This window comes from Panthera pardus, unplaced genomic scaffold (assembly GCF_024362965.1).
Source record: "Panthera pardus isolate Hobbes unplaced genomic scaffold, ASM2436296v1 HiC_scaffold_2, whole genome shotgun sequence".
NCBI classification, from domain to species: domain Eukaryota; kingdom Metazoa; phylum Chordata; class Mammalia; order Carnivora; family Felidae; genus Panthera; species Panthera pardus.
Window position 1 is genome coordinate 137280269 of NW_026526765.1, and position 22800 is coordinate 137303068.

The 22800-nt window shown below is 37.4% G+C and overlaps 2 protein-coding genes across 2 annotated transcripts in view; one reads left to right on the forward strand and one right to left on the reverse strand.

Annotated features, from left to right (window-relative positions):
* CEP120 (centrosomal protein 120) overlaps positions 1 to 22800 on the forward strand; it is a 79611-nt gene that overhangs the window by 50359 nt on the left and 6452 nt on the right. The window contains exons 19-20 of the mRNA XM_019469542.2: positions 3404 to 3502; positions 18418 to 18563. Of these exons, the coding sequence (XP_019325087.2) occupies positions 3404 to 3502; positions 18418 to 18563 (245 nt within the window). The remainder of the gene's footprint in view (positions 1 to 3403; positions 3503 to 18417; positions 18564 to 22800) is intronic.
* The window catches only part of PRDM6 (PR/SET domain 6), a 286639-nt gene that overhangs the window by 23144 nt on the left and 240695 nt on the right, over positions 1 to 22800 (reverse strand). The window lies entirely within an intron of this gene.

Here is a 22800-nt window from a genome sequence, read left to right on the forward strand (position 1 = left end):
AAAAAAAAACCAAAAAAAAAACCAAGTATTCAACTATTTCCCTGTTTACAACTGTGAATTCTGTGGTACCTACCAAAGATAGCTGAAGTGCACAGACACTAAGCATCAAAGAGTATTTTTATTTTACCTTCAGAGACCACATATCTCACAATTAGAACCTTATCTTTTGCGAATAGAAAGTTGGTAACTAGCTACCATAGAAATACATTTTACGTGATTTCTTTAAATCCCGTTTTCCAACTATACTTCTACCAAAAGGATAAAAATCCCTCAACGTATCAAAAATGTAAACAGTGCCATGAACTTGTGAAGGGCAAGGGGAAAAAAAATGAATAATTAAACTGCCTCTGTTTGAGACCCAAGGAACTCATCCAGCATGTTTAAGTGTTGAGTAAAACACGGCTTCTCAGCTCTGGTGAAAATTCTTGGTAAATTTTGTTTGGAGCCAGAAGAGGGCAGAATCTTATTTCTTATTGCTAAGTAATAACAAAGATATAAACGCACAAAAAGAAAGACATAAGTGAAAAAGTATCTTATTCATTGTATAACTTGTGGTTATGTGAAATAGAGTGCATTTGCTGATTACCTATTCTCTTCAGTTTAACAGAAATACTTCAATTTTCACTGAAATGGTGTAAAATAAGATACAGTTTTACCAGATGTAATTCTTCATTCCTTTTATTAAAAAGTCAAGAATAGTTTATGATTTGCTTTTAACTAGGAGTGTCTCTTAGATGGCTTAAAAATAATTAGGTTTTTAAATAAATGAAATATGGAAAACGTTAATATAGCAGGGCAGACTGAAGTTGAAGATAAATGCCAAAATTTATGTATTTATGATTATTTGGTAGCTACCATGCGTCCACCCCTGTCTTAAGGCAAAGGCAAAGATGAGAGAAAAAAGAGGAGGAAAAGTACATGATCCTTCTGGGACCTCACTTTTAAAGAGGTTGTAATAAAATTGGAGAGATGCCTCAAGGAGCCTGAAGTGACTGTGTGTGATCAAATACCAGGGAATATGATAGAAACTCTTTGCAGTTGAGAAAATAGTTTTAAGTAAGCAGAGAAGAAAGTGACAGGCGTAGGAAGTTAATTGGGTGATGGGGGGTGAACCAGGACACCAACCTACGGGCTGGAGTAGAGGGTTTTTTGTTGAGGAACACCAAGGAAATAGGTGCGGCAAGTAGGACAGAAGTTCGATTCTGGAACACTTTAAAACAGGCAGAGGAGTGTAGGTTCAAGCCTGCAGGCAAGTAGCAGCAGCGGCATCTTTGAGAGTAAATTGACCTGACAGTGGTTTGCGGGATTTGGAGACAGAAAAGTGTGGAGGCTGAGGAGACTGGAGAAGATACGAACGTGGGCTAAGGAAAGGGCAGGAGCAACATAAAAGAATAAAACTGCCAAGTTCTCCGAGGGAGAAGTCTCTGTAGTTCCTTGTGACAGTGGGGAAGAGGGCATCAGAGACAAAGACCGTGCCATCTACTGAGCAGAGAATGAGACTTGTGGGCCTAGAAACAGGGAGACAGAGAACGAGTGAACACGGGTTTGTGCTTTCTGCCTGCACTGGCCTCTGAATGGACTCTGGGTCCTGAGGTGAGTTTTCACATGAGAAATCTGTAACTTGGTTCATGAGGTAGGTGAAAAGCTTGCCCAAGCCTTAGATCTACTCAAGAGGAGAGGTTTCAACTCAAGGTCGTTGAATGCCCTGGAGTTCTCTCAAATCTTTAGTTGTGTGCATGTTTCTGGGAACTGGGTCCCCTATGTTTCCTTAGAATCACAGAGGCACCTGTATTCTTAAAAAAAAAAAAAAAAAAAAGAAGAAGAAGAAAGGTTAGGAATCACTGATTAGGTCATAGGAATGCATTAGAAAAGTGGGGTTTGAATCTGAAATTTGCAAACTACGTTTGTTTTTTTTTTTTTTAATTTAACTGTGAATATGCAAATATGATTTTGATAATCCTGGCAAAACTGATAAAACCTATCCAGCCTTTTCTATTGAGTCAGTCCATGGGATATACTTGATCCCTCTGGGGTTATCCCTTCCTAACCCTCATCCTTGGGCCAGTCTAGGCTACCAGACCTTCTCCAAGACCCAGGGACATGATCACTTTTATAATTAAATACTACCCTTTTATCCCAGCAATATAAAACGATTTTTGCTATTCCTCTGACTTATGCCCTACTGTTAAATTACCAAGTAATATGTATAAATCTTTGGGGCACAAGTAGAAGAGGTCACCTTTGATAATCTCAGAGTATTTATTCAACTTAAGACATGTAAGTCTAGTTGTGAAATGTCAACACCTTTAAATTCAAGCACCAGGGATTTATAAAGCAGAAAAGACCGTGACTCCATGAGTTCATATATTACTGCAGAGAATATTCTGGTCTTTTGTGAAGGGAATTTGGCAATCTGCTTTTCCTTTCCTTTTATTTTCATACACGTTTTCTGAAGTTTGAAGTTTGGGACTGTGCCTTTGGTTTGATGTTCCTGCAAAACATGAAGAGTTGTGTGTATGGGAAAAACTAGACTTGATATAAAAAACTTAGACCAGTTTAGAGTCACAGTATTGTGCTGTAATTCAGGCAGATTATTACATTATCACTTAAATAGTAAAACTGTCTGTTGGCTTCATGAATTTGTTTGGTACTTGGTTTGAAACACTGAGAACGTACATTCCAGAACATCGCCAAGTTGGCTTCGGTTCATGCACAACAGATTGCCTGCTGCAAGTATAAATAACCATTTTTTTAATGGAATCACTTTCATGTTTTTCTTTATATGTTTGAGGAAAAATAGAAAATCAAAGTTAGTGTTATGAGGAGCATTATTTTTCCTACTCTCAGGTTTATTTTAACATTCTTAAAATATTTTCCCCTTTGTCCTCTTTCTCAGTAAACTGCTTTCTGATAAAAGATCTCCCTGCTCTCAGCACTCTCCGAGTTTTGCGGCAATAGAGTTATAAGAGTATCTCTACTAGCTCTCGGGGTTGTAAGACCAAGTTCCATCTCATGATAGGCCCCCAGAAGGAGGAACTAGGTTTCTGAGATGTCGAGTGCCAGCTAAATTGGAATGCTAACAGTAAGGACTGCTTTTTGTAAAAAATGAATGTTTTGCACTCTATACACGTTTTAATACATTTATAGTAACTGTCTGGAGGTTAAGACTGATTCCGTTCCTTTCAGTATAGGCTGTTAGGCAGTAAAAATACGACTATATTTTAAACAAGAAAATGTTCATGTGCCATAATATTTATAGTAAATTATATAACAGTTTTAGATGATGTCGTATGTTACACTGTATAAACTCTTTTCTTAAGCCAGACTCTTTGTATATATTATCTTTCAGTGATTGTACACAGTGGTATAGTGTTTCACTTGATACGATTTTAATCACTGTTAGGTTGAACTTGAAAGGAAGTTGGAATCTGCAACTAAGTCTAAACTACATTACAAGCAGCAGTGGGGACGAGCTTTGAAAGAACTTGCCAGACTTAAACAGGTATGTAGTTTATAGCTGATGATGGATTCTTCTTTTTATGTCTTTTTCCCCTTGATTCTTTAAAAGTATGCGTATTTGGCAATAGCTATTACGTTCATATGTGGACATTTGGATCTGCAGGGCTATTTTTGAGATTATTAAAGGATTGTTTTCTTAATAAAAAAATTAACTCTTAGGTCCTTTTTTTTTCTTTTTTTTCAAATTGGCAACTGTTGTCCTCCCCAGAAGAAATTAGGAATGATTTCTTTCACTTTCACTTATAAAACGGCCATTTTTTTTGTCTTAATTTCTTTCCATTGAAAGTAACTTTCAGAAAAGAAATTTCAGAATAACTGAAAAAATTTAACATGTCCTCCAGCTGAACAGCTGATTTCAAATGTTAGTCCTAGAAGACCTAGTCATTTACTCAGTTAAGAAAAGGAATCACAGACAATTTTTGCACAATTTTACAAGAATTTAAAAGTGATAGTGGTTTCCTGAATTCTTCTTAGACTTCTTTTTTCTTCTCCTTCCTACTACTAAATAACAAATGCCATAAGCCTCAGGAGAAATTAATCTTATTTTGGAGTGAAGTTTGCTCAAATGATTAAGATCAATTAAATGTGAGCAAGGTTTTTCTTTAGAATCGAATCTACTTGACCTAACCCTTCAAACTTTTGCCTTTCTTTAATGATCAGTTTATTCGGAGTGAAATTTGGCACATAGGGTTTTTCATAATTGTATTTTTTTCTCTGTCTCCATGACCAGCAAATGCTGTTAAACATCTCTGTGGTATTGTACTAAACACCTACTGCTCTCAAAGAGAGGTATGTACAAGACCTCAGGAGAATAAACAATACAGTTTGCCTTAACGTAGCTCGTCGAAGAGTTGAGATTGTAAGCATAACAGAATATTACACGAAGTGAAAGTATTTTATAAATGTTCACAGGATCAAGGACAGATGCGTGCACTGAGGGCCTCCTGTATTCACAGTACTGCGATAGATTTATTGGTGTATGTAAAACTTAAGTCTTTCCCTCAGAGAGCTTGCAATTTATTAAGAGGAAGAAAATTATAAATGTAACATTTATATTTAAGAGTGAGAGCCGTGACAAGAACCATCCTGAGGAGGCAGGACGGGAAAGTACATCTATTTAATAGCACTTAAGTAGGACGCTGTGGAAGAGGAGTATTTGAGATAGACCTCTGGTGAGCTGGTTGTGATTTAAGAAAGCAGAGAGGGAAATGCTATAAATGTAACCAACAAAATGAGTATAGGAAACATGCAGGAAGGTGGAAAGCAGAGACTCTACTTGGACAAGAGAGGAGGGTCAATTTTAGAGGTAATTTCAGGTAACCAGGACTGGAACTTAAGTGGGAACGTGACACACAGATTCCTGGGGAAAAAAACCCCAAAACATGGTTTTGGTAGATTGGTATAGCCCTGTTTTTACCTGATTGTAATGCAAAGTAGAAAGTTGAAGATGATGCCAGAGGCTCAAGCCTCAGTGTCTACAAAGCGAGTTTTCCAGTATGGAAATAACGGTAGTAATACAAGGAGGAGAAAGGACTTGCGAATGTGGACATCTTGACTTTTGCCAAAAGAAATTCAGCAAGCATTCAGAAATATGCAGCTGGTATTGGGAGGATGATTGGGCTCCTTGCAGATGTGAGAATTTAAGCTGTGGTAGATAAAACTGAGCATTCTTAGGTTTGCAGAGGAGGCCTGAGCGCTGATGATGGAACCAACGGGCAGAGAGCAAGAGGGCGGTCATGATTTCAGGCCCCTCACACCTTGTCATTTCATCCTAACCAAGATCGCAGTAGAGCTGGTAACTGAATTTCGATTTTCTAGATGAAAGAAACGGAGACTTAGGGAAGTTAAGGAAGGTGCACCAGATCACACAGGTCACGAGTGAGAGAGCAAGGATTAGAGCCACTGGACTGGGGTCCCGGCTGTTTCCCCTTTATGCTGGTATCAGGTTATTCCGTGGAAGCCAAATAATGAAAGAATGTCGAGGAGAAGAAAGTGAGCCCTGGAAGGTTTTAGGGATTTCTGACACAGTATCCAGGCACAAGTCATGGTTTGGCACATCCCAGCAAGGAAAATGGCATCAGTGACTGTTAGACCAGCTCTCATAATGAGAACTGAAGTGACCTCGAGCGAGAAGAAGCTCCAGTCAGGATGCCAAAGTACGGAGAGGAGATGGGGAAGAAGTAGAAAATGGTGCCTGCCATTAAAGAAGTTACACAGTGAAGGCTCAGAGACTAAGGGAATGAATCATGGGGCATTACCAGAACCAGTAATGAAAAGGTGGAAAAGTGTGAGCGTTGAGGAGGGCATTTCCTTTGGAGAGAGGAGTAATCATTAATGACTGAAATGTCTCCTTCCTGTCACGTGCATCCCCGTACCCTTTTGTTACCTTCTGAATCTTCCCATTTCATCCATTCTTTTACATTTACCCCCTTGCCTAAAAAGCATGGGCAGATAATTTTGCTGTTTGTTCCTAGTAGGAGAGGCTATCATGAAAGTCAGATGCTTCCCCGTGAGTTACTTTATGTATTAAGAAAACGGCGTTAAATTTAGAATTCAACTCTACACTATTTCTTCAAGAAAAGAGCCTCCTTCTTTGAGTGCAGTAATCTTCCTCGAGACTAATTCTGTTCCTTATCCCACTAACTTTCTGCTTTGGAAACAACACTGTAAACAACCTTTAGGTCACTAGGAATCACTGATGTTCCACAGACGACATTGGAGGTTTGGTACTTGAAGAGCAAATATAAGCCTTTGCCATGACCATCCCAAATTGTGCTCTGCCACTAACTGTTCTTATAGGGTTAAAATTAATAGCTTCATCAAATAGGCACAATTCATATGTGTGAAAGTACCATATTTTTCTAGAACTTTTTATTAAAAACACATTTATTGTGTTTGAATATAAAATTGGAATCCTCTATCTGCTTTTGTTCAGAGGATTGTTTGTGCAACTTCTTGTTTAAATTGGATTAGTACCATGTTAATTTTACATTGCCTCTGGTGAATAGCCACGGGGCTATAATCTCTGCCAGTAATTTGTCACAGCAAAATCCTCTGGAGGGCCATACAAAACATTTGTGTAGTACGGATTAGATGGGGAAAGCCATATCTTAGATTGTTAATAAATGTTAATGACAAAACCCAGCTGGTAAAGCTTGGAAATAAGATCTAATGCTGGGTGCCTATTGCCAAAAGAATGTTTAAACAGATTTCCATTACTCAAAGGTGACCCAGTACAGTCAATTTGTGAATTAAAAAAAAAAAAACAAAAAACAAACATACTCTTCTAATGATTTAGGGAAAAAAAAAATCGTCTAATTCCCAACCTTGAAAGTCTGTGTTTCCAAGCTGTAAATTTGTTGTTGTTGTTCTTTGCTAACTTGGGGAGGTAACAGCTGTAAAAAAAAAAAACAAAAAAAACCAAACAAACAAATAAACATAAATGGATCCTAAGTTAGAAAACAAGGAATGATACCCAGACATTCTGGATTTGATATCTTTGGTACAATGTGTAGCACAGATCTGAAAGAATTCTGATGGTGAGACATCTAAAGGGAAATTTAGTTGTTTCCGCCCCACCCCCAGTCTCCATGAAGATACACTACAGAAATATTTTTAAACCAAAGGTTTCATTGTTTGACAAATACTCAAGATTGTCACTTTAATTTTTTTTTTCTAAAAAAATGTTTGTTTAAAAATATTTCTCATCACCTTAGAAAACAATTGTGTAGGTTGAATAAAAGCTACTCCTTTTGGAAAATAAATCATTAAGAGGTATGAATTTGTTCGTGTAGAAAATTTAACGTTTTCATTATGTGAGATAAATTGAAACTAGGTCCGCTTGTTCCCAAGACAGGAAACAGAACTAAGATTTTGGGTAGGATGTGGGTCCCTTACCATATTTGTGCACAGTAGATCTGTTTAAAACTAAGCTCTGATATATTTAGTTAAAACAACACAGGCTTCATTGGCTGACATCAGCACTATCTTGTCCAGTCTCCTGCTTATCCACTCAGGGTAATTAATTTGATTAATTTATAAGTAATTTAGCCAAGGATGGGATGTAAATCTTTGTTTAAGAAAACAGTTGGAGGTCCAAGTCTTGGTTAAAAACTGTGTCTTGAAACCATCCAGGCCCTCCTACTGACTTGTCAGCTCTGGGTTATTTTCAGAAAACTTGACTTGAGTTCCTTAGTTTAGTTGTAAGTTTTTCCCACAGACTTACATGGTATGTGTGAGCGGGAGAGTAAGTAGTGGCCACTTTTTAGCTGCTGTTTAGTCTAGTGTATGCATGTTTACATCTCCTCTCTGGATTTATAGGCAGCTCAGGCAAAATAAAGATTATACTCACTTGATTGAGGAGTCTTTAACCCAGAGCACCTGGCAGCAGAGAGGATTTCTTTCTGTAACCTCTAATTTTTGTGTGTGCATGTGTGATCAGTATTAATGCCATATATGTGATGAAAAATTCAAGGCGTTTAAAGGCTTGTCTTCTGTGTTTTAGAACTAGGATGTTTCAAGTCTTATAAAATTACAATTTTACAAAGTAACCTAACCTAACATAATTGGCTTTTATTATTTTTTTCTGCTTGTAATTATGCTTGCTTATTGTAAACAAAGACAAACTTTGCAGCACTGCATAACACAGAAAATAAAAATCACCAGCCAGAGGTAACAACTGGGTCTGTTTTTGCCGAGCTTTCTTTTCCTTTCTTTTTTAATAGTTGCTTTTTAAAAGAAATAGACCGTAACAGTCCAAAGAGGGAAAGAAAAAGAAGATGGTTATGCACCCTACCCGCGCCCCCCCCCCCCCACTTCTATTTTAAGAACCAGAGCACATTATCAGTGTTCTGGAAGCCTTCTGTGCCTTTGCTCAACTGCATCCTCTCCAGAGGTAACTACTTGCCTAAATTTGGTATTTATTCTCCCTTTGCTTTTCTTTACGTTTGTGTGGTTTTAAACTTTATGTAGATGGACTCACTGCCTTTGAATCATTCTCTTGTCCGCCTTGTATGACTCAAAATTGGTTTTGAGATTTAGCTATGTTGAGGCAAGTAGCTATAGTTCATTTTTATTGCTTTATAAAACAAACAGATGAACATAGCACATTTTACCCAGTCCTTTTTCAATGGCTTTTTCCTTTAACTTAGAACAAGACAACACTGAAAAGTTTTGAATTTGTCTGAGTTTCTCTAGTATTTATATCAAAAAGTAGAGTTTCTGGTAATAAGGGTCGCTGCTTTCTAAAGCTTTGCTAAATAGGGCAAAATTACTTTCCCAAGTGCTTGTACAACTCTTGAGTTCCCAAGAGTGGTGTGTAACTGTTATTCTTCATATGATGTCCAACACTTGGCTATTATCACATGTGTTAATTTTTTCCAGTTTGGTGGGTTTGAAATAGTGTCACTTTGTGGCTTTGGTTTTCCTATCCCTGATGACTTACTTGGAGCAGCTTTTCTTTTGCGTATCAACCACTTGTCTTTCTTCACTAAGGAATGCCTGTTAATGCCCTTTGCTCAATAGAAGTCAACAGGTAATCCAGATTTTAGAGTCACCAGATGCCAAGTTTGAAATAACTGCTATTACTGTGTTCTAGAACAAAGGTGATATGATGGGGAAATGGAATGAAGAATTAGAATATTTTGAATAATGTAGAAATTGTGGAACTGAGAAATATTTTAAGTGATATGTGAGAATGTAAAAGATGAGTTAACAGCAGATTGGATGCAGCAGAACCAAGGATGTGTGAAGTCAAGTCAGTAAAAAGCATCTAAGCTGAAAGAGAGGGGGAAAAAGGATGGAAAAAATAGCAAACAACATGAGTGACCCCTGAGATAGAGGATATGAGATTGACTACCATTTGTGTATAACTACGGACCCTGTCTTCGTCTCTTTGGGCTCCCATAACAAAATATCACAGACTTAGTAACAAACCACAGAAATTGGTTTCTCACACTTCTGGAGGCTGGAAGGCCAAGATCAGGGTGTAGGCACGGTCACCAGTTCATAAAAGGCCACCTTTTTGTCAAGTCCTCGTGGAAGAGGAGTCAGGGAGCTCTGCTGGGCCTCTTTTACAGGGGCAGCAGTCCCATTTAGGAGGGCTTACCTTCATGACCTAATCACCTCCCAAAGGCCCCATCCCCTAACAGTTCAAAATGGGGATTAGGTTTCATAACACACACTTCCCCAGCTATCTAAAAGTAGAGCGTTCCTGTGAAACCTCTCTTAAGCAGAAATGATGCAAAGTAAAGAGCATCCCCAGCTTACCCACAGTTGGCCTTAGACCACTTTGCTCTTACAGAAGACCTACATTTCCATGGTAATGGTTTTCAGAATAGCCAAAATCCTCTTTGGATTTATTTAGCAAAAATCGATACTAATGTAGCTTTTTCTAACTGTCAAATGGCTTACTTCCAACTTTCAGAAAGCAGGGAAACCTATAAAGCAGGGAGACAAACATGAAGCCTCTAGCAACCCCTCAGAAAAAGAATGGGAGAGAAAGCAGGATTTGAAGAGATACTACATGAGAATCTCTAAAAGTGAAAAAGATAGCAATTCATAGATTCAAGAGTGTTTATGAACTCTAGGAATAAATACCAAGTAAACCATACCTAGGTTTATGGTAGCGGAGTTGCCAAAAAGCAAAGAAACCCTTAAGAAGATGGGGCTAGAGGGAGACATAGCTTTCATAGGAGCAGCAATAAGACTGACAGATGACTTTCCAGCCGCAGGATAACATCCTTAAAGTATTGCAAGAACAGAACTGCCAACTTAAGATTCTCTTCCCAATGAAAATGTTCTTCATAAATGACAGTGACAGAAGGAAGACTTTTCAGAGCGACAAAAACTAGGAGACTTTGTCATGGCAAACCTAAAGTAAGAGAAAATAATTTAAGGTGTTCTTCAGAAGGAAAATGATCCCAAATGAAAACAGGAGAATAAACAGCAATGGAAATAAATGTCTGACTAAAATATAAATACGGATTGTAGAAAGCAACACTCAAAATATTTGTTGGTTTTAAAATATAGATAGAATTAAATTTCTTGACAAAAACAGAAGAACAAGAGTAGAAGAGACAGATAGAGTTAAAATGCTTAAAATATGTTCCATTATTTAAAGTTGCCAAAGGACTGATTTGTGTTATTATTTGTAAATGAAGAGTAAAAATGAATGAGAAGCTGATAGAGCAGGGGAAATGGAATGACAAAGGATTAGACTAACCTAAAAAAAAAAAAAAGAGAATAACCCCAAAGAGATAGAACAGGTACAAAATACCAACATGTAAAGATTGCAACCCAATATATCACCAATGACTTGAAATTATAAATGGACTAAATACTGTCATTAGAGACCAGTATTGCATGAAAAACTAAACAACAGTATACCACTCATAAGGGATATAGCTTAAATGTAAGGATATACAATGGATAAATTTAAAAGAGGGAGAAGTATATATTATGTTAAGACTCATCACAGGAAAGCCTATCTAGCAAGACTTCTATCAGGCAAAGCAGATTTGGGGGCAAGAGCCATTACCGTAGATAGAATGCTCATGATCGTAAAAGGGTCAGTTCACCTGGAAGATGACAGCAATTCCACACGTACCTGACAACAGCCACAAATTTAGGTAAAGCAAAAATCTATAGAACTAAATGAAAAATAGAAAAATGCATAATAATGGTAGATTTTTACAACTCTCCTGGGAACTGATAGAGCAAACAAGAGAATTGGTAAATATTTAGAACGTTTAGACAACACAACCCTTGGTATACAGAATATTTTAGCAGAAAAGTCCAAAATACGCGTTTTCTAGTATACATGGAATATTTAGCCAAATTGCTCATGTGCCGGGTCAAACCATTCTCAATAAATTTCAGAAGATTGTAATTTAGAATATGTTCTGTCCAGAGTGAGAGTAAGCTAGAAATTAATGAAAAGATAATGAATATCCTCAAATGATTGAAAATTAAGTAGTATGCTTCTAATTACCCATAGCTAAACTGGAGATAAGTGAATTTAGAAAATATTTTGAACCAAAAAATAATGAAAATATAGCTTATCAAGACATGAGATACTTTTTTTTTTCTTTGAGAGAGAACACACAAGAGCAGGGGAGAGGGGCAGAGGGAGAGAGAGAGAGAGAGATGGAATCCTAACCATTGTCCCTGCTCAGCATGGAGCCTGACGCAGGGCTCTGTCCCATGACCTTGGGATCATGACCTGAGCTGAAATCAAGAGTCAGATGCTCAGAGAGGGGTCAAGATGGTGAAAGAGCATGGAGGTTTTTTTGTGTCTCCCATCCCCGAAATGCAGCCAGATCTGCACTAAACCATCTTGCACATTGAGAAAACTGATTTGAGAATTAACACAACAATCTGCACAACATGAACCACAGAATGCACCAGGTACACGGCACAGAGAAGTGAAGTGGGGGAGAGAGAAGCTGTGGAAGGCAGGGAGCTGTTTTTGCTTGTGGAGAGAGGACAGAGGCAGGGGGAGAATATGGGAAAGAACCCCCCCCCTCCCTCCAGAAAGCAGCTGGAAAGAAGGTAGAAGAGGAAGACAGGAAATAATAAAGATTAGAGAGGAAATCAGTGCTCTTGTAACCAAAAAAAAAGAAGAAAAACAAATCAGTAGAACAGATCAATGAAACCAGGAGCTGGTTCTTTGGAAAAATTAAGAAAACTGATAAACCAAAGCCAGTTTGATCAAAAAGAAAAAGGAAAGGGCCCAAATAAATAAAATCAAGAACAAAAGAGGAGAGGTCATAACCAACACAGCAGAAACACAAACAATAATAAGAGAATATTATGAGCAATTATATGCCAATAAAATGGGCAATCTGGAAGTAATGGACAAATTCCTAGAAACAGATAAACTACCAAAACTGAAACAGGAAGAAATAGAAAATTTGAACAGACCCATAACCGGTAAAGAAATCGAATTAGTAATCAAAAATCTCCCAAAAAACAAGAATTCAGGGCCGAATAGCTTTCCAGGGGAATTCTACCAAACATTTAAGGAAGAGTTAACACCTACCTATTCTCTTGAAGCTGTTCCAAAAAACAGAATTGGAAGGAAAACTTCTAGACTCATTCTATGAAGCCAGCATTACCTTGGTTCCAAAACCAAAGACTCCACTAAAAAGGAGAACTACAATTCTGATGAACGTGGATGCAAAAATCCTCAACAAGATACTAGCCAACTAGATCCAACAATAAATTTTTAAAAATTATCCACCATGACCAAGTGGGATTTATACCTGGGATGTAGGGTTGGTTCGAAATCTGCAAAGCAATCAATGTGATACATCAATAAAAGAAAGGACAGGAACCACATGATCCTCTCAACGGATGCAGAGAAAGCACTTGACAAAATACAACATAATAAAAAACCCTTGGTAAAAACCCTCAAGAAAGTAGGGATAGAAGGGTCATATCTCAAGATTATAAAAGCCATATATGAAAGGCCATTAATACCATCCTCAATGGGGATAAACAGAGTTTTCCCCCTCAAGTTAGACCTAACCTAGGCAGAGGAATGTCCACTTTTACCACTGTTATTCAACATAGTATTGGAAGTCTTAGCCTCAACAATCAGCACAAAGGAATAAAAGGCATCCAAATCGGCCAGGAAGAGGTCAAACTTTCACTTGTCGCAGATGACATATTACTCTAAATGGAAAACCCAAAAGATTCTACCAAAAACTACTAGAACTGATCCATGAATTCAGCAAAGTCGCAGGATATAAAATCAATGCCCAGAAATCGACTGCATTCCTATACACCAACGATGAAGCAGCAAAAAGAAAAATTAAGGAATCAATCCCATTTACAATTGCACCAAAAACCATAAAATACCTAGGAATAAATCTAACCAAAGAGGTGAAAAATCTATACACTGAAAACTGTAGAAAGCTTATGAAAGAAATTGAAGATGACACACACAAAAAGGAAAAATACTCCATGCTTCTGCATAGGAAAAACAAACATTGTTAAAATGTTGATACTCCCCAAAGCAATCCACATATTCATTGCAATGCCTATCAAAATAACACCGGCATTCTTCACAGAGCTAGAACAATCCTAAAATTTGTATAGAACCAGAAAAGATTCTGAGCAGTCAAAGCAATCTTGAAAAAGAAAACCAAAACCGGAGGCAATCTCAATCCCGGACTTCAAGCTGTATTACAAAGCTGTAATTGTCAAGACAGTATGGTACTGGCACAAAACCAGACACTAGGATCAATGGAACAGAATAGAGAACCCAGAAATGGACCCACAAAAGTATGGCAAACTAATCTGTGACAAAACCATAAAGAATATCCAATAGAATAAAGACAGTCTCTTTCTTACACCACACACAAAAATAAACTCAAAATGGATGAAAGACCTAAATGTAAGACAGGAAGCCATCAAAATCATAGAGGAGAAAGCAGGTAAAAACCTCTTTGACCTCGGCCTGGGCCACAGCATAGTCTTACTCAACATGTCTTTGGAGGCAAGGGAAACAAAAGCAAAAATGAACTATTGGGACTTCATCAAAATTAAAGGCTTTCTGCACAGCAAAGGAAACAATCAGCAAACTGAAAGCCAACTGACAGAATGGGAGAAGATACTTGCACACGACCTGTCTGATAAAGGGTTAGTATCCAAGACCTATAAAGAACACATCAAACTCAACACCCAAAAAAGCAATCCAGTGAAGAAATGGGCAAAAGACATGAATAGACACTTCTCCAAAGAAGACATCCAGATGGTTAGCAGACACATGAAAAAACGCTCAACATCACTCATCATCAGGAAAATACAAATCCAAACCACAATGAGATACCACCTTACACCTGTCAAAATGGCTAACATTGACAACTCAGGCAACAACAGATGTTGGCGAGGATGCAGAGAAAGAGGATCTGTTTTGCACTGTTGGTGGGAATGCAAACTGGTGCAGCCACTCTGGAAAACAGTATGGAGGTTCCTCAAAAAATTAAAAATAGAACTACCCTACAACCCAGCAATTGCACTACTAGGTATTTATCCAAGGGATACAGGTATGCTGTTTTGAAGGGAAACAAGCACCCCAATGTTTATTGCAGCACTATCAACAATAGCCAAAGTATGGAAAGAGCCCAAATGTCCATCGATGGATGAATGGATAAAGAAGATGTGGTATATACACATACAATGGAGTATTACTCGGCAATCAAAAAGAATGAAATCTTGCCATTTGCAATTACGTGGATGGAACTGAGGGTATTATGCTAAGTGAAATTAGAGAAAGACAAATATCATATGACTTCACTCATATTACTTTAAGACAAAGAACAGATGAACATAAAGGAAGGGAAGCAAAAATAATATAAAAACAGGAAGGGGGACAAAACATAAACTCTTAAATATGGAGAACAAAATAGAGGGTTGCTAGAGGGGTTGGGGGATGGGCTAAATGGGTAAGGGCATTAAGGAATCTACTCCGGAAATCATTGTTGCACTATATGCTAACTACCTTAGATGTAAATTAAAAAATTAATTAATTAATTAAAGAAAAGAGTCAGATGCTCAGCCAGTTGAGCCATCTAGGTGCCCCCTCAAGACATGAGATTTAATTCAAGCTGTGCTTAGTGGAAAATTTCATAACCTTGAGTGCACTTAAAAAATAAGCAAAAAAAATATTTTTTTTTCAAAACATCCCTTTCAAATAGTAAAAGAATAAGAAATTAAGGCAACTAGAAGGAAGGGATAAGTAAAAATTAATGAAATAGGGAGGAAATGTGCATATAACACAGTCAACAAAGCAAAAAGTTCTTTGAAAAGACCTCCTCCATGGAGTGTTCAAGGACAAAAAGAGAATATCAAGAAAAAAAAAAAGGGGGGGACACAGGAATTCTGATCCCACAGTCATTTAAAAAGAGAGGAGAATGGTATTAAAATTTTTTTGTGAACTTTAGATACAGAACTTACAAAACTGACACAAGAAGAAACAAAATATTCATTGGATAGCTGTTAGGGAAATTGAGTCTGTAATGAAAAACTTTCACACAAACGCTCTGGACCCAGATGGCTTCACATGTGAATTTCAGTAAAAGTTTTAGAACTAATGCTAAACTTAAACTGTTTCAGAAAGAAGGAAGACAGAACATTTTTTAAAAACGAGACTAGCATAATCTGGATCTCCAAACCTGACAAAGATATTATAAGAACAAAATCAATTGGACATCCAGTCTCAGGAACATTGATAAACATTGTATAAGCATCTGAACTGAGTTTATTTATTAAATAAAGGTAAAGTTGGTTGGTTAACACCTTCAGAAAATAAACGAGTAAAACATAAAAAGGGTGTATCAGTTGGAAAGAAGAAGATAAAACTATTATTTGTAGATGATACTATTATATTTAGAAAACCAAAAAGTATCTACAGGTGACAGACTAGAGCTAATAAGTGAGTTTAGCAAGTTTGCTGAAATGAACTCAGTACATAATTACCAATTTTAATTACACTAGGGCCAATTAGAAAATGAGAATTTAAAAACTGCCATTTACTATAACATCTAAAATCAAGAAATACCTACGAGCATATTCTAAGACTGTTCTTACCCTTCATCTGTAGAGAAGTAGAAAATATTAAATGAAATTAAGACCTAAATAATTGGAGAGGTAAACTGTTCACTGATTGAAGAATCAGTATTGTAAACATAATGCTTTTGGCCAAAGTGATGTGTACATTAAGCACACTCGTAAGCAGATCCCAGGAGCCTTTCTTTATTCCAGCTTTAGCAACAGAGATTTATATAAAAATGTCAGAGTCCCGAATAGCTAAGAGAATTCTGAAGGACACCCAGAGGTGGAAGACTTAATACTATCACTTATCAAGAGTTATTATTTTCAAAGTTACAGCATCAAAGCAATATAACTGAATGCAAAGGCAGAGAAATAGATCAGGTGAGAGATTCCATAAACAAACCCATACATTTATTACATACATGGACAGAGGTGGTATATCAGTGTTGTTACTGCCAAACCATGGGAGATGGAACTTTTTTTTAGTAAATGTTGCCACATCAGTTGAAGCTCTATATGAGGGTGGGGGTGGGGGGAGAAAATAAACTTGATCTCACACATCCTCAAAACCAGTACATGAATTACATATACATGTACATGAATTAGTGATCTGAATGAACCTTCAGGATGGCATAAGAGAGCATCTTCATAAAGAGTCTCTTCAAGATTGAGGCAGGCAAAAATTTACTTAAGTTGGACAAAGAAGGCACCAGCCAAAAAAGATGAGACCAGATGTGGACTCTGTCAAAATTAAGTCAAAAACACCACTAAAAGGAATGAAAAGGCAAGAAAAAATAAAACTAGTGGAAAATATTTGCAATATTTAAATAATTGACAGAAGACTTAGTATATATAAGGAACTATGAATATATCAATAAGGGAAAATGCATAGCCAAGTAGAGCAATGTGCCAAATGGCTGAACAGGAAATTCACAAAAAGAAAGAACGCCGTTACAAATATTATACCATGTTCAACCTCATTAGTCTTTGAAAAAAAATGCAAAATGAAATCACAGTGAGATACCACCATGTAACCTATCAGAATGGTTTAAATAAAAAAAGAAATTACCAAGTGCCAATAAGAATATGGAGCCCTGGAAAACTCACAGGCAAGTACAAATTAGTTCCAACTACTTTGAAAGCTATTTGACAATACTTAGTAATACTGAAATTTTCGTATCCTTCTGGTTGAATCCTATACCCAGTAGAAAGGCATACATAATGTTCACATCAGTTTTATAGAACGAAATTACAAAGCAACCCAAATGTCCCTTGACGGTGGAATGAATAGACTGTGTAATAGTATATAGGAATGGCAGACATCAGCTATACCAAATACAAATGAATCTGCAAACCATTTTAACTCAAGATAGCCAAACATAAATATATACAATTCCATGTACATGAAGTTCAAAGCAGTCAAAAGTAATTTGTGGTGTTAGAAGTTAGGGTAGTAATTACCTTGAGGAAAGGATGAGTGGTTAATGGCTGGGCAGAAGCCACAGAGGCATTTCTGGGGTTCTCTTAAATTTCTGTTTCTCAATCTGCACGGAGGAGTTTGCTTTGCAAAATTTTACCACAATGTCCACTCGTCATTTGGCAGTTTATTGTTATTCAGAAAAAGTTTATGTTAAAAAAAGACATACCTGTTGATACAGTTCTCCCCTTTGGTGGTTCTGACCCCAAAGAAAAGGACCTGTCCCTCAAAACATATGTAGAAAGGACCATGAACCATCTCTGTTAGATGATAGGGTGTTTTACTGAAGCAGTGCTTATGATATCAGAAGTGCCTGTTCCTTAGAGAGTGGTTAAGTAAACCATGGGATATCCATTCTGTGGAAGGTTAGACATTCATTCTAAAGAAATTTTATATCCTAGCTGCAGAGATTTTTGTGTGATCTTGGAGAAGAGTAGAAAGGCATATTATTTATTACCTGAGCTTGAAGGAGAATTAGTGACCAGTGCAGAGACACTTAGTTCAATTTTTCAGGGTACATCTTTGTATAATTAAACTATTTCTTAGATGCTTTTACCACTGCTCCCTGGGGCACGTCATTATGTTGACAGCAGACTCTTTCTTTCCTTCATCTTCTGTTATCTTATGGTGGTTATCTAACCTCAATTCACTGATTGGGCCATGAATGATTATGGCTTATAACAAGAAGACGAGTGAGAGCTTTCAAGAGAGCCTGGGCCTTCCCAGATAGTAGGTGACTCATACAGTTGGAGAGCATGGCTATATCATGGGTATCATCTAACAGGATTATGAACACAAGTCACAGTCCTATGAGATACATTTATTCCTAACATAAGAGTATTGGCTTGTTTTTTTCTTTCGAGCGGGAACAAGAAAGTCAAATGGCTCGTCTTAAAAAACAGCAAGAAGAATTGGAACAGATGAGACTACGTTACCTGGCTGCTGAGGAAAAAGATACAGTCAAGACGGAGAGACAAGAATTGTTGGATATAAGGAATGAATTAAACAGGTATAATAACCAAAAAATTCCCTTTTTTTCCAGACACCAATGCAAGTTCCAGTAGGAGAACCTTTAATTGGCTATTGGTCCAAGGAAAGTACAATGTCAGAGCTTTAAGAAAAATGTAGTGGACTAGCAAAATAGAAAATCTACACTAAGGACCATTATGCTATTTTTTGCCATAAATGTAGGTGTATGTAGCGTTTTTGTTCCTATTCATAGCGTTAATCCTTTAAATTTTATTTTTGTATGACTGCTGTAGGATTCTCGCTGCTATTTCAAGGTAATTGATTACACTGAATTTTTAATAACATAAAAGTAAGACACTTCAAATCTAGTTGTATTATTAATATAAATAATAAAATTGCCCTTACTTATTGAGCCCTTACTATAGGCCAGGAGCTTTTATAAATGCTTTCTTGGCTAATTTTTTTTTTTTTTTAATCTTGAAAGCAGCTTTGTGAGGAAGATATCATCCCCATTTACAGACGAGGAACCTGCTGATTAGAGATTTAAGTACCCTTTCCAAGGTCACATAGCTAGTAAATCATGGAGCCAGGAGGGTTCACATGTGATTCTGTGGCTGTGTTTTTAATTACTGTTCACCACTGGACTTCTCTGGAATGTCCTGTTCATCTGAGTTACGATTTCAGCAGTATTGCATGTCAGAAAAGCCATCATTAGAAAGCAGCATAAGAACAAATTACGGACTTTGGGGGAAGACTTTTTAAGTTAGTTGATCAAGATACTAGTATTTTCATTTCAGCACAGCAAACCGTCTTAGCTTGGGCTGCCATCTGTACACTGGGTGGCTTCAACAACAGAAATTTCTTTCTCACAGTGCTAGAGGCTCAAAGTTCCAGATCAGGGGACGAGCATGTTGAGTTTGTGGTGAGGACTCTCTGGCTTGTACATAGCTGCTTCACACTGTGTCCTCCCACTGTCTCTAGCGTCTTTTCTCCTATGAGCAGGAATCCCAGCATGAGATCCCCACCCTTATGCTCTCATCTAAACCTACTCATCTCCCGAAGACCCTTTCTCCAGATACCATCACATTAAGGATGAGAGCTTCAGCATATTAACTTTGAGGGACACAAAATTCGGTCCACAGCACATACATTTGACAGATGCAGTCACTCTATTAGGTGGGTTCAGAGCTGAATTAAACAACTACACTTAGAATATTTCTACATAAATATCAGTTGGAAAAGGTTAAGGTCTGTAGTGCCATGCTGCAGGCTCCATTTTCAGATTTTCGTTTTTAATCACATATTTGGTGGCCACTGTATTGTAAACGTGGAAGATGTTACAAATTAGTGAGTAACATGATTCTTGCCTTCCAGCAATTTGCTGCCATATGCATCTAGTGCATGTTTTGGTTCTAGGCCACTCTATATTAAGCCTCCGCTACTTACTAAGCACGATTCTGTTGGCTGAAGATAGCCATTTGGTATCAAATTTGTAGGTCATGCAAAATTAAATCTTATTAATAAGATATTAAGATTATTAATCTCAAGAAATTAGGATTTAGAGAGAACTTAAACCAATAAGTAGATTAGAAACAAAAGCAGAGTCCTTATAAGAAAAACCTCTTAAGTGATGGGCAGGACATAATAAAATGGTTGATGTGAGGAAGCCGGGGAGGATTTGAGTGGCCACTAGTAACTGTGTGACTTGGCTGTCAAAGTGCCACTGCAGTTAGGGACATGGATAGATGTGTTCAGTTACTCAGCACTGGTAAAACCACACCTGGGGTGTTCTTACCCACGTGCAACACGTTTTCAAGTCAGTCACCTACCTTGAGGGCTTCCAATGGAATGTGACCAAAAAGGTGGTTAGGAGAGTGAGGGATATTGAACTTGAGGACTCTAGGGCAGAGTATTAGACAGCTGTCTTCAAGTAGCTGGAGGGCTACTGAGCTAAAGAGAAGTCGGTGCCCTTCCTGAGCAGAATCATAGCCAGCTGTTGGAAAGGAGAAGCCTGGACACTAAGTTCTTTGTAAGAAAGAACTCTAACAGAGCAGTTGTACAAAGCAGTAGGTTCCTAGTGATAGAAACATGCAGGTGGAGGCCAGACACGTGTTTGTCAGGGATGTAGAGTGTCCTTTGACAACTTTATGGACTTTTTCAGCTATAAGGTTCTAAAGATCTACTGTGAGCCTGATGGGTGATTTGCGTTTTAGTCAAGATGCAGTAGGGATAATCTATCACTTGTATAAAAATTCCATTTATCTTTCATGCATAAACAGATGAACATGAAAATGGTTGGAGTTTCTAATACATAGTTTGATGTCATATGTCATTAGTTTGCACAGAGGACCCCTTTCTCCAAGAGAACTATAAAAATCACAACAGGGGTGGCATCCATACGAATTGCTCTAATTTGTACCATTTTTCCATTAACCATTTGATTTCCACCCCTGTCCCAAACCACAGTGCTTTCACTACTTAGGCTTCTTCTCTCACAACAGATGGAGATGTTTGGTATCCTTCTGGGACTGTAGACTTCAGTTTCCTGTTCGTTTGTGGGGAATCTTGTTCATACACTTGGAACACACCAAAGTGTATGCTGTCAAGAGTCCTGCACCCTTTCTCGGGGCTCAGTCCTCCTTGTCTGTGAGACCAGGACTCTCCTCACTGCATCTCCCCAACTCTGTGTCAATTCACAAGTGGATTTGGTTCTCATTGGCATGGTTACTCTAAAGACCATGCAGAAGCCGGGGCTCAGACTTAACTGCTTCATCCTTCTTATTTATAACAACAAAATTTAGGAGTAGTTGCAAATGAAAACATTTTTATAGCTACTTGCTAGAGGAATATGAGGTTCTCTCTTAATGGTATATTCTCAGTTAAAACAAAACCTATGCCTTGTCCAAACTTGGTATCACTATCATGTAGTAAGTATACTAAGTATATGACATTTACAAGGCAGTGTGGTTAACAGTATTCCATCGGAAGTACCCAGATTCCAGTCTGATACCTGCTCCATTCTCTGTCTCCTGGATGAGGCATCACAAACATAATGTGAAGACTTGGCAAACAGAGTCTTCAAATGTACATGCCCTCTGAACCAGGCATTCACATCCATACAGTTTCACTTTCTACAAAAATGCTCAGTGACCTCAGCTCCATAATGGAAAGTTTTCTTCACGATTCACTGTAGTATCCCCAAAGCCTAGTACTGTTTGGTACATTTGTGGAATGAATGGAGAAGGAAATTCTGTTCAAAACAACAGAGGTTTAACCACAACCTAAATATCAGCAATAAAGGATGATTAAGTAACGGTACATGCAAATGATGGAGTGTTGGGGAAGCCCTGTAGAAGCACCCTTAGAGATGTAAGAAAACTTTTGTTATATTAGGAAGTGAAAAAAAATCATAGACAGCCTTGCCTGTATACTATCGTCAATGTTTTAGAAAAATATTTAAAATACACGTGACTTTTTCATAGAAAATTATTACTTGGATGGGTTATCTAAAGGAAGATCATAATGATTTCATTTTCTTTTTTTGCACATTTCCAGAACATCTACAGTTCTTATGTATTTCATTATTAGAAAAACAAGTATTGTTTTCAAAACTGTCTTTGAAGAGTATGCTTACTCTGGCTAGCCAAGTCGAATGCTGGTTTTTGTCGTCTTCCTGAAAATCCTACTACAGACATAATTTACCATTAAGTCATTTTTTAAAACGGGGTTGTTAACAAAAAAATCAGAACCCAACATGGTATTTGCTGCCTGCTAGAGTGGTATTGGTTCTTGACTTCTCAGGTTAAGGCAACAAGAACAAAAACAGTACCAGGATTCCAGAGAGATTGCAAGTGGAAAAATGGACAGCCCACGTGGCAACCCATTGGAAGAAGGTTTGGATGATTATTTGACTCGACTCATAGAAGAAAGGGATACTTTGATGCGGACGGGTGTGTATAATCACGAGGATCGAATAATAAGCGAACTAGACCGACAGATCAGAGAGGTTTTGGCAAAACACAATGCCAGTAATTAATAACATTTGGAAAATCTTTACAGAGACTCCAGGCTTAAATTTTAATTTCATTGTCAAACTCTTAAAAGAAGAGAAAATGGATGTTTTAAAAACCTATTTTCAATTTTTTACAAGGAGAATTTTGTATGTTATTGTACAGTATTTATTTGATTTTATTTTCCTTATGCTACCTCTCCCACCCTGGTTTTATTTGTCATTGCATTTTATACACTCACTTTAAATGACTTTTCATTATTTCCCA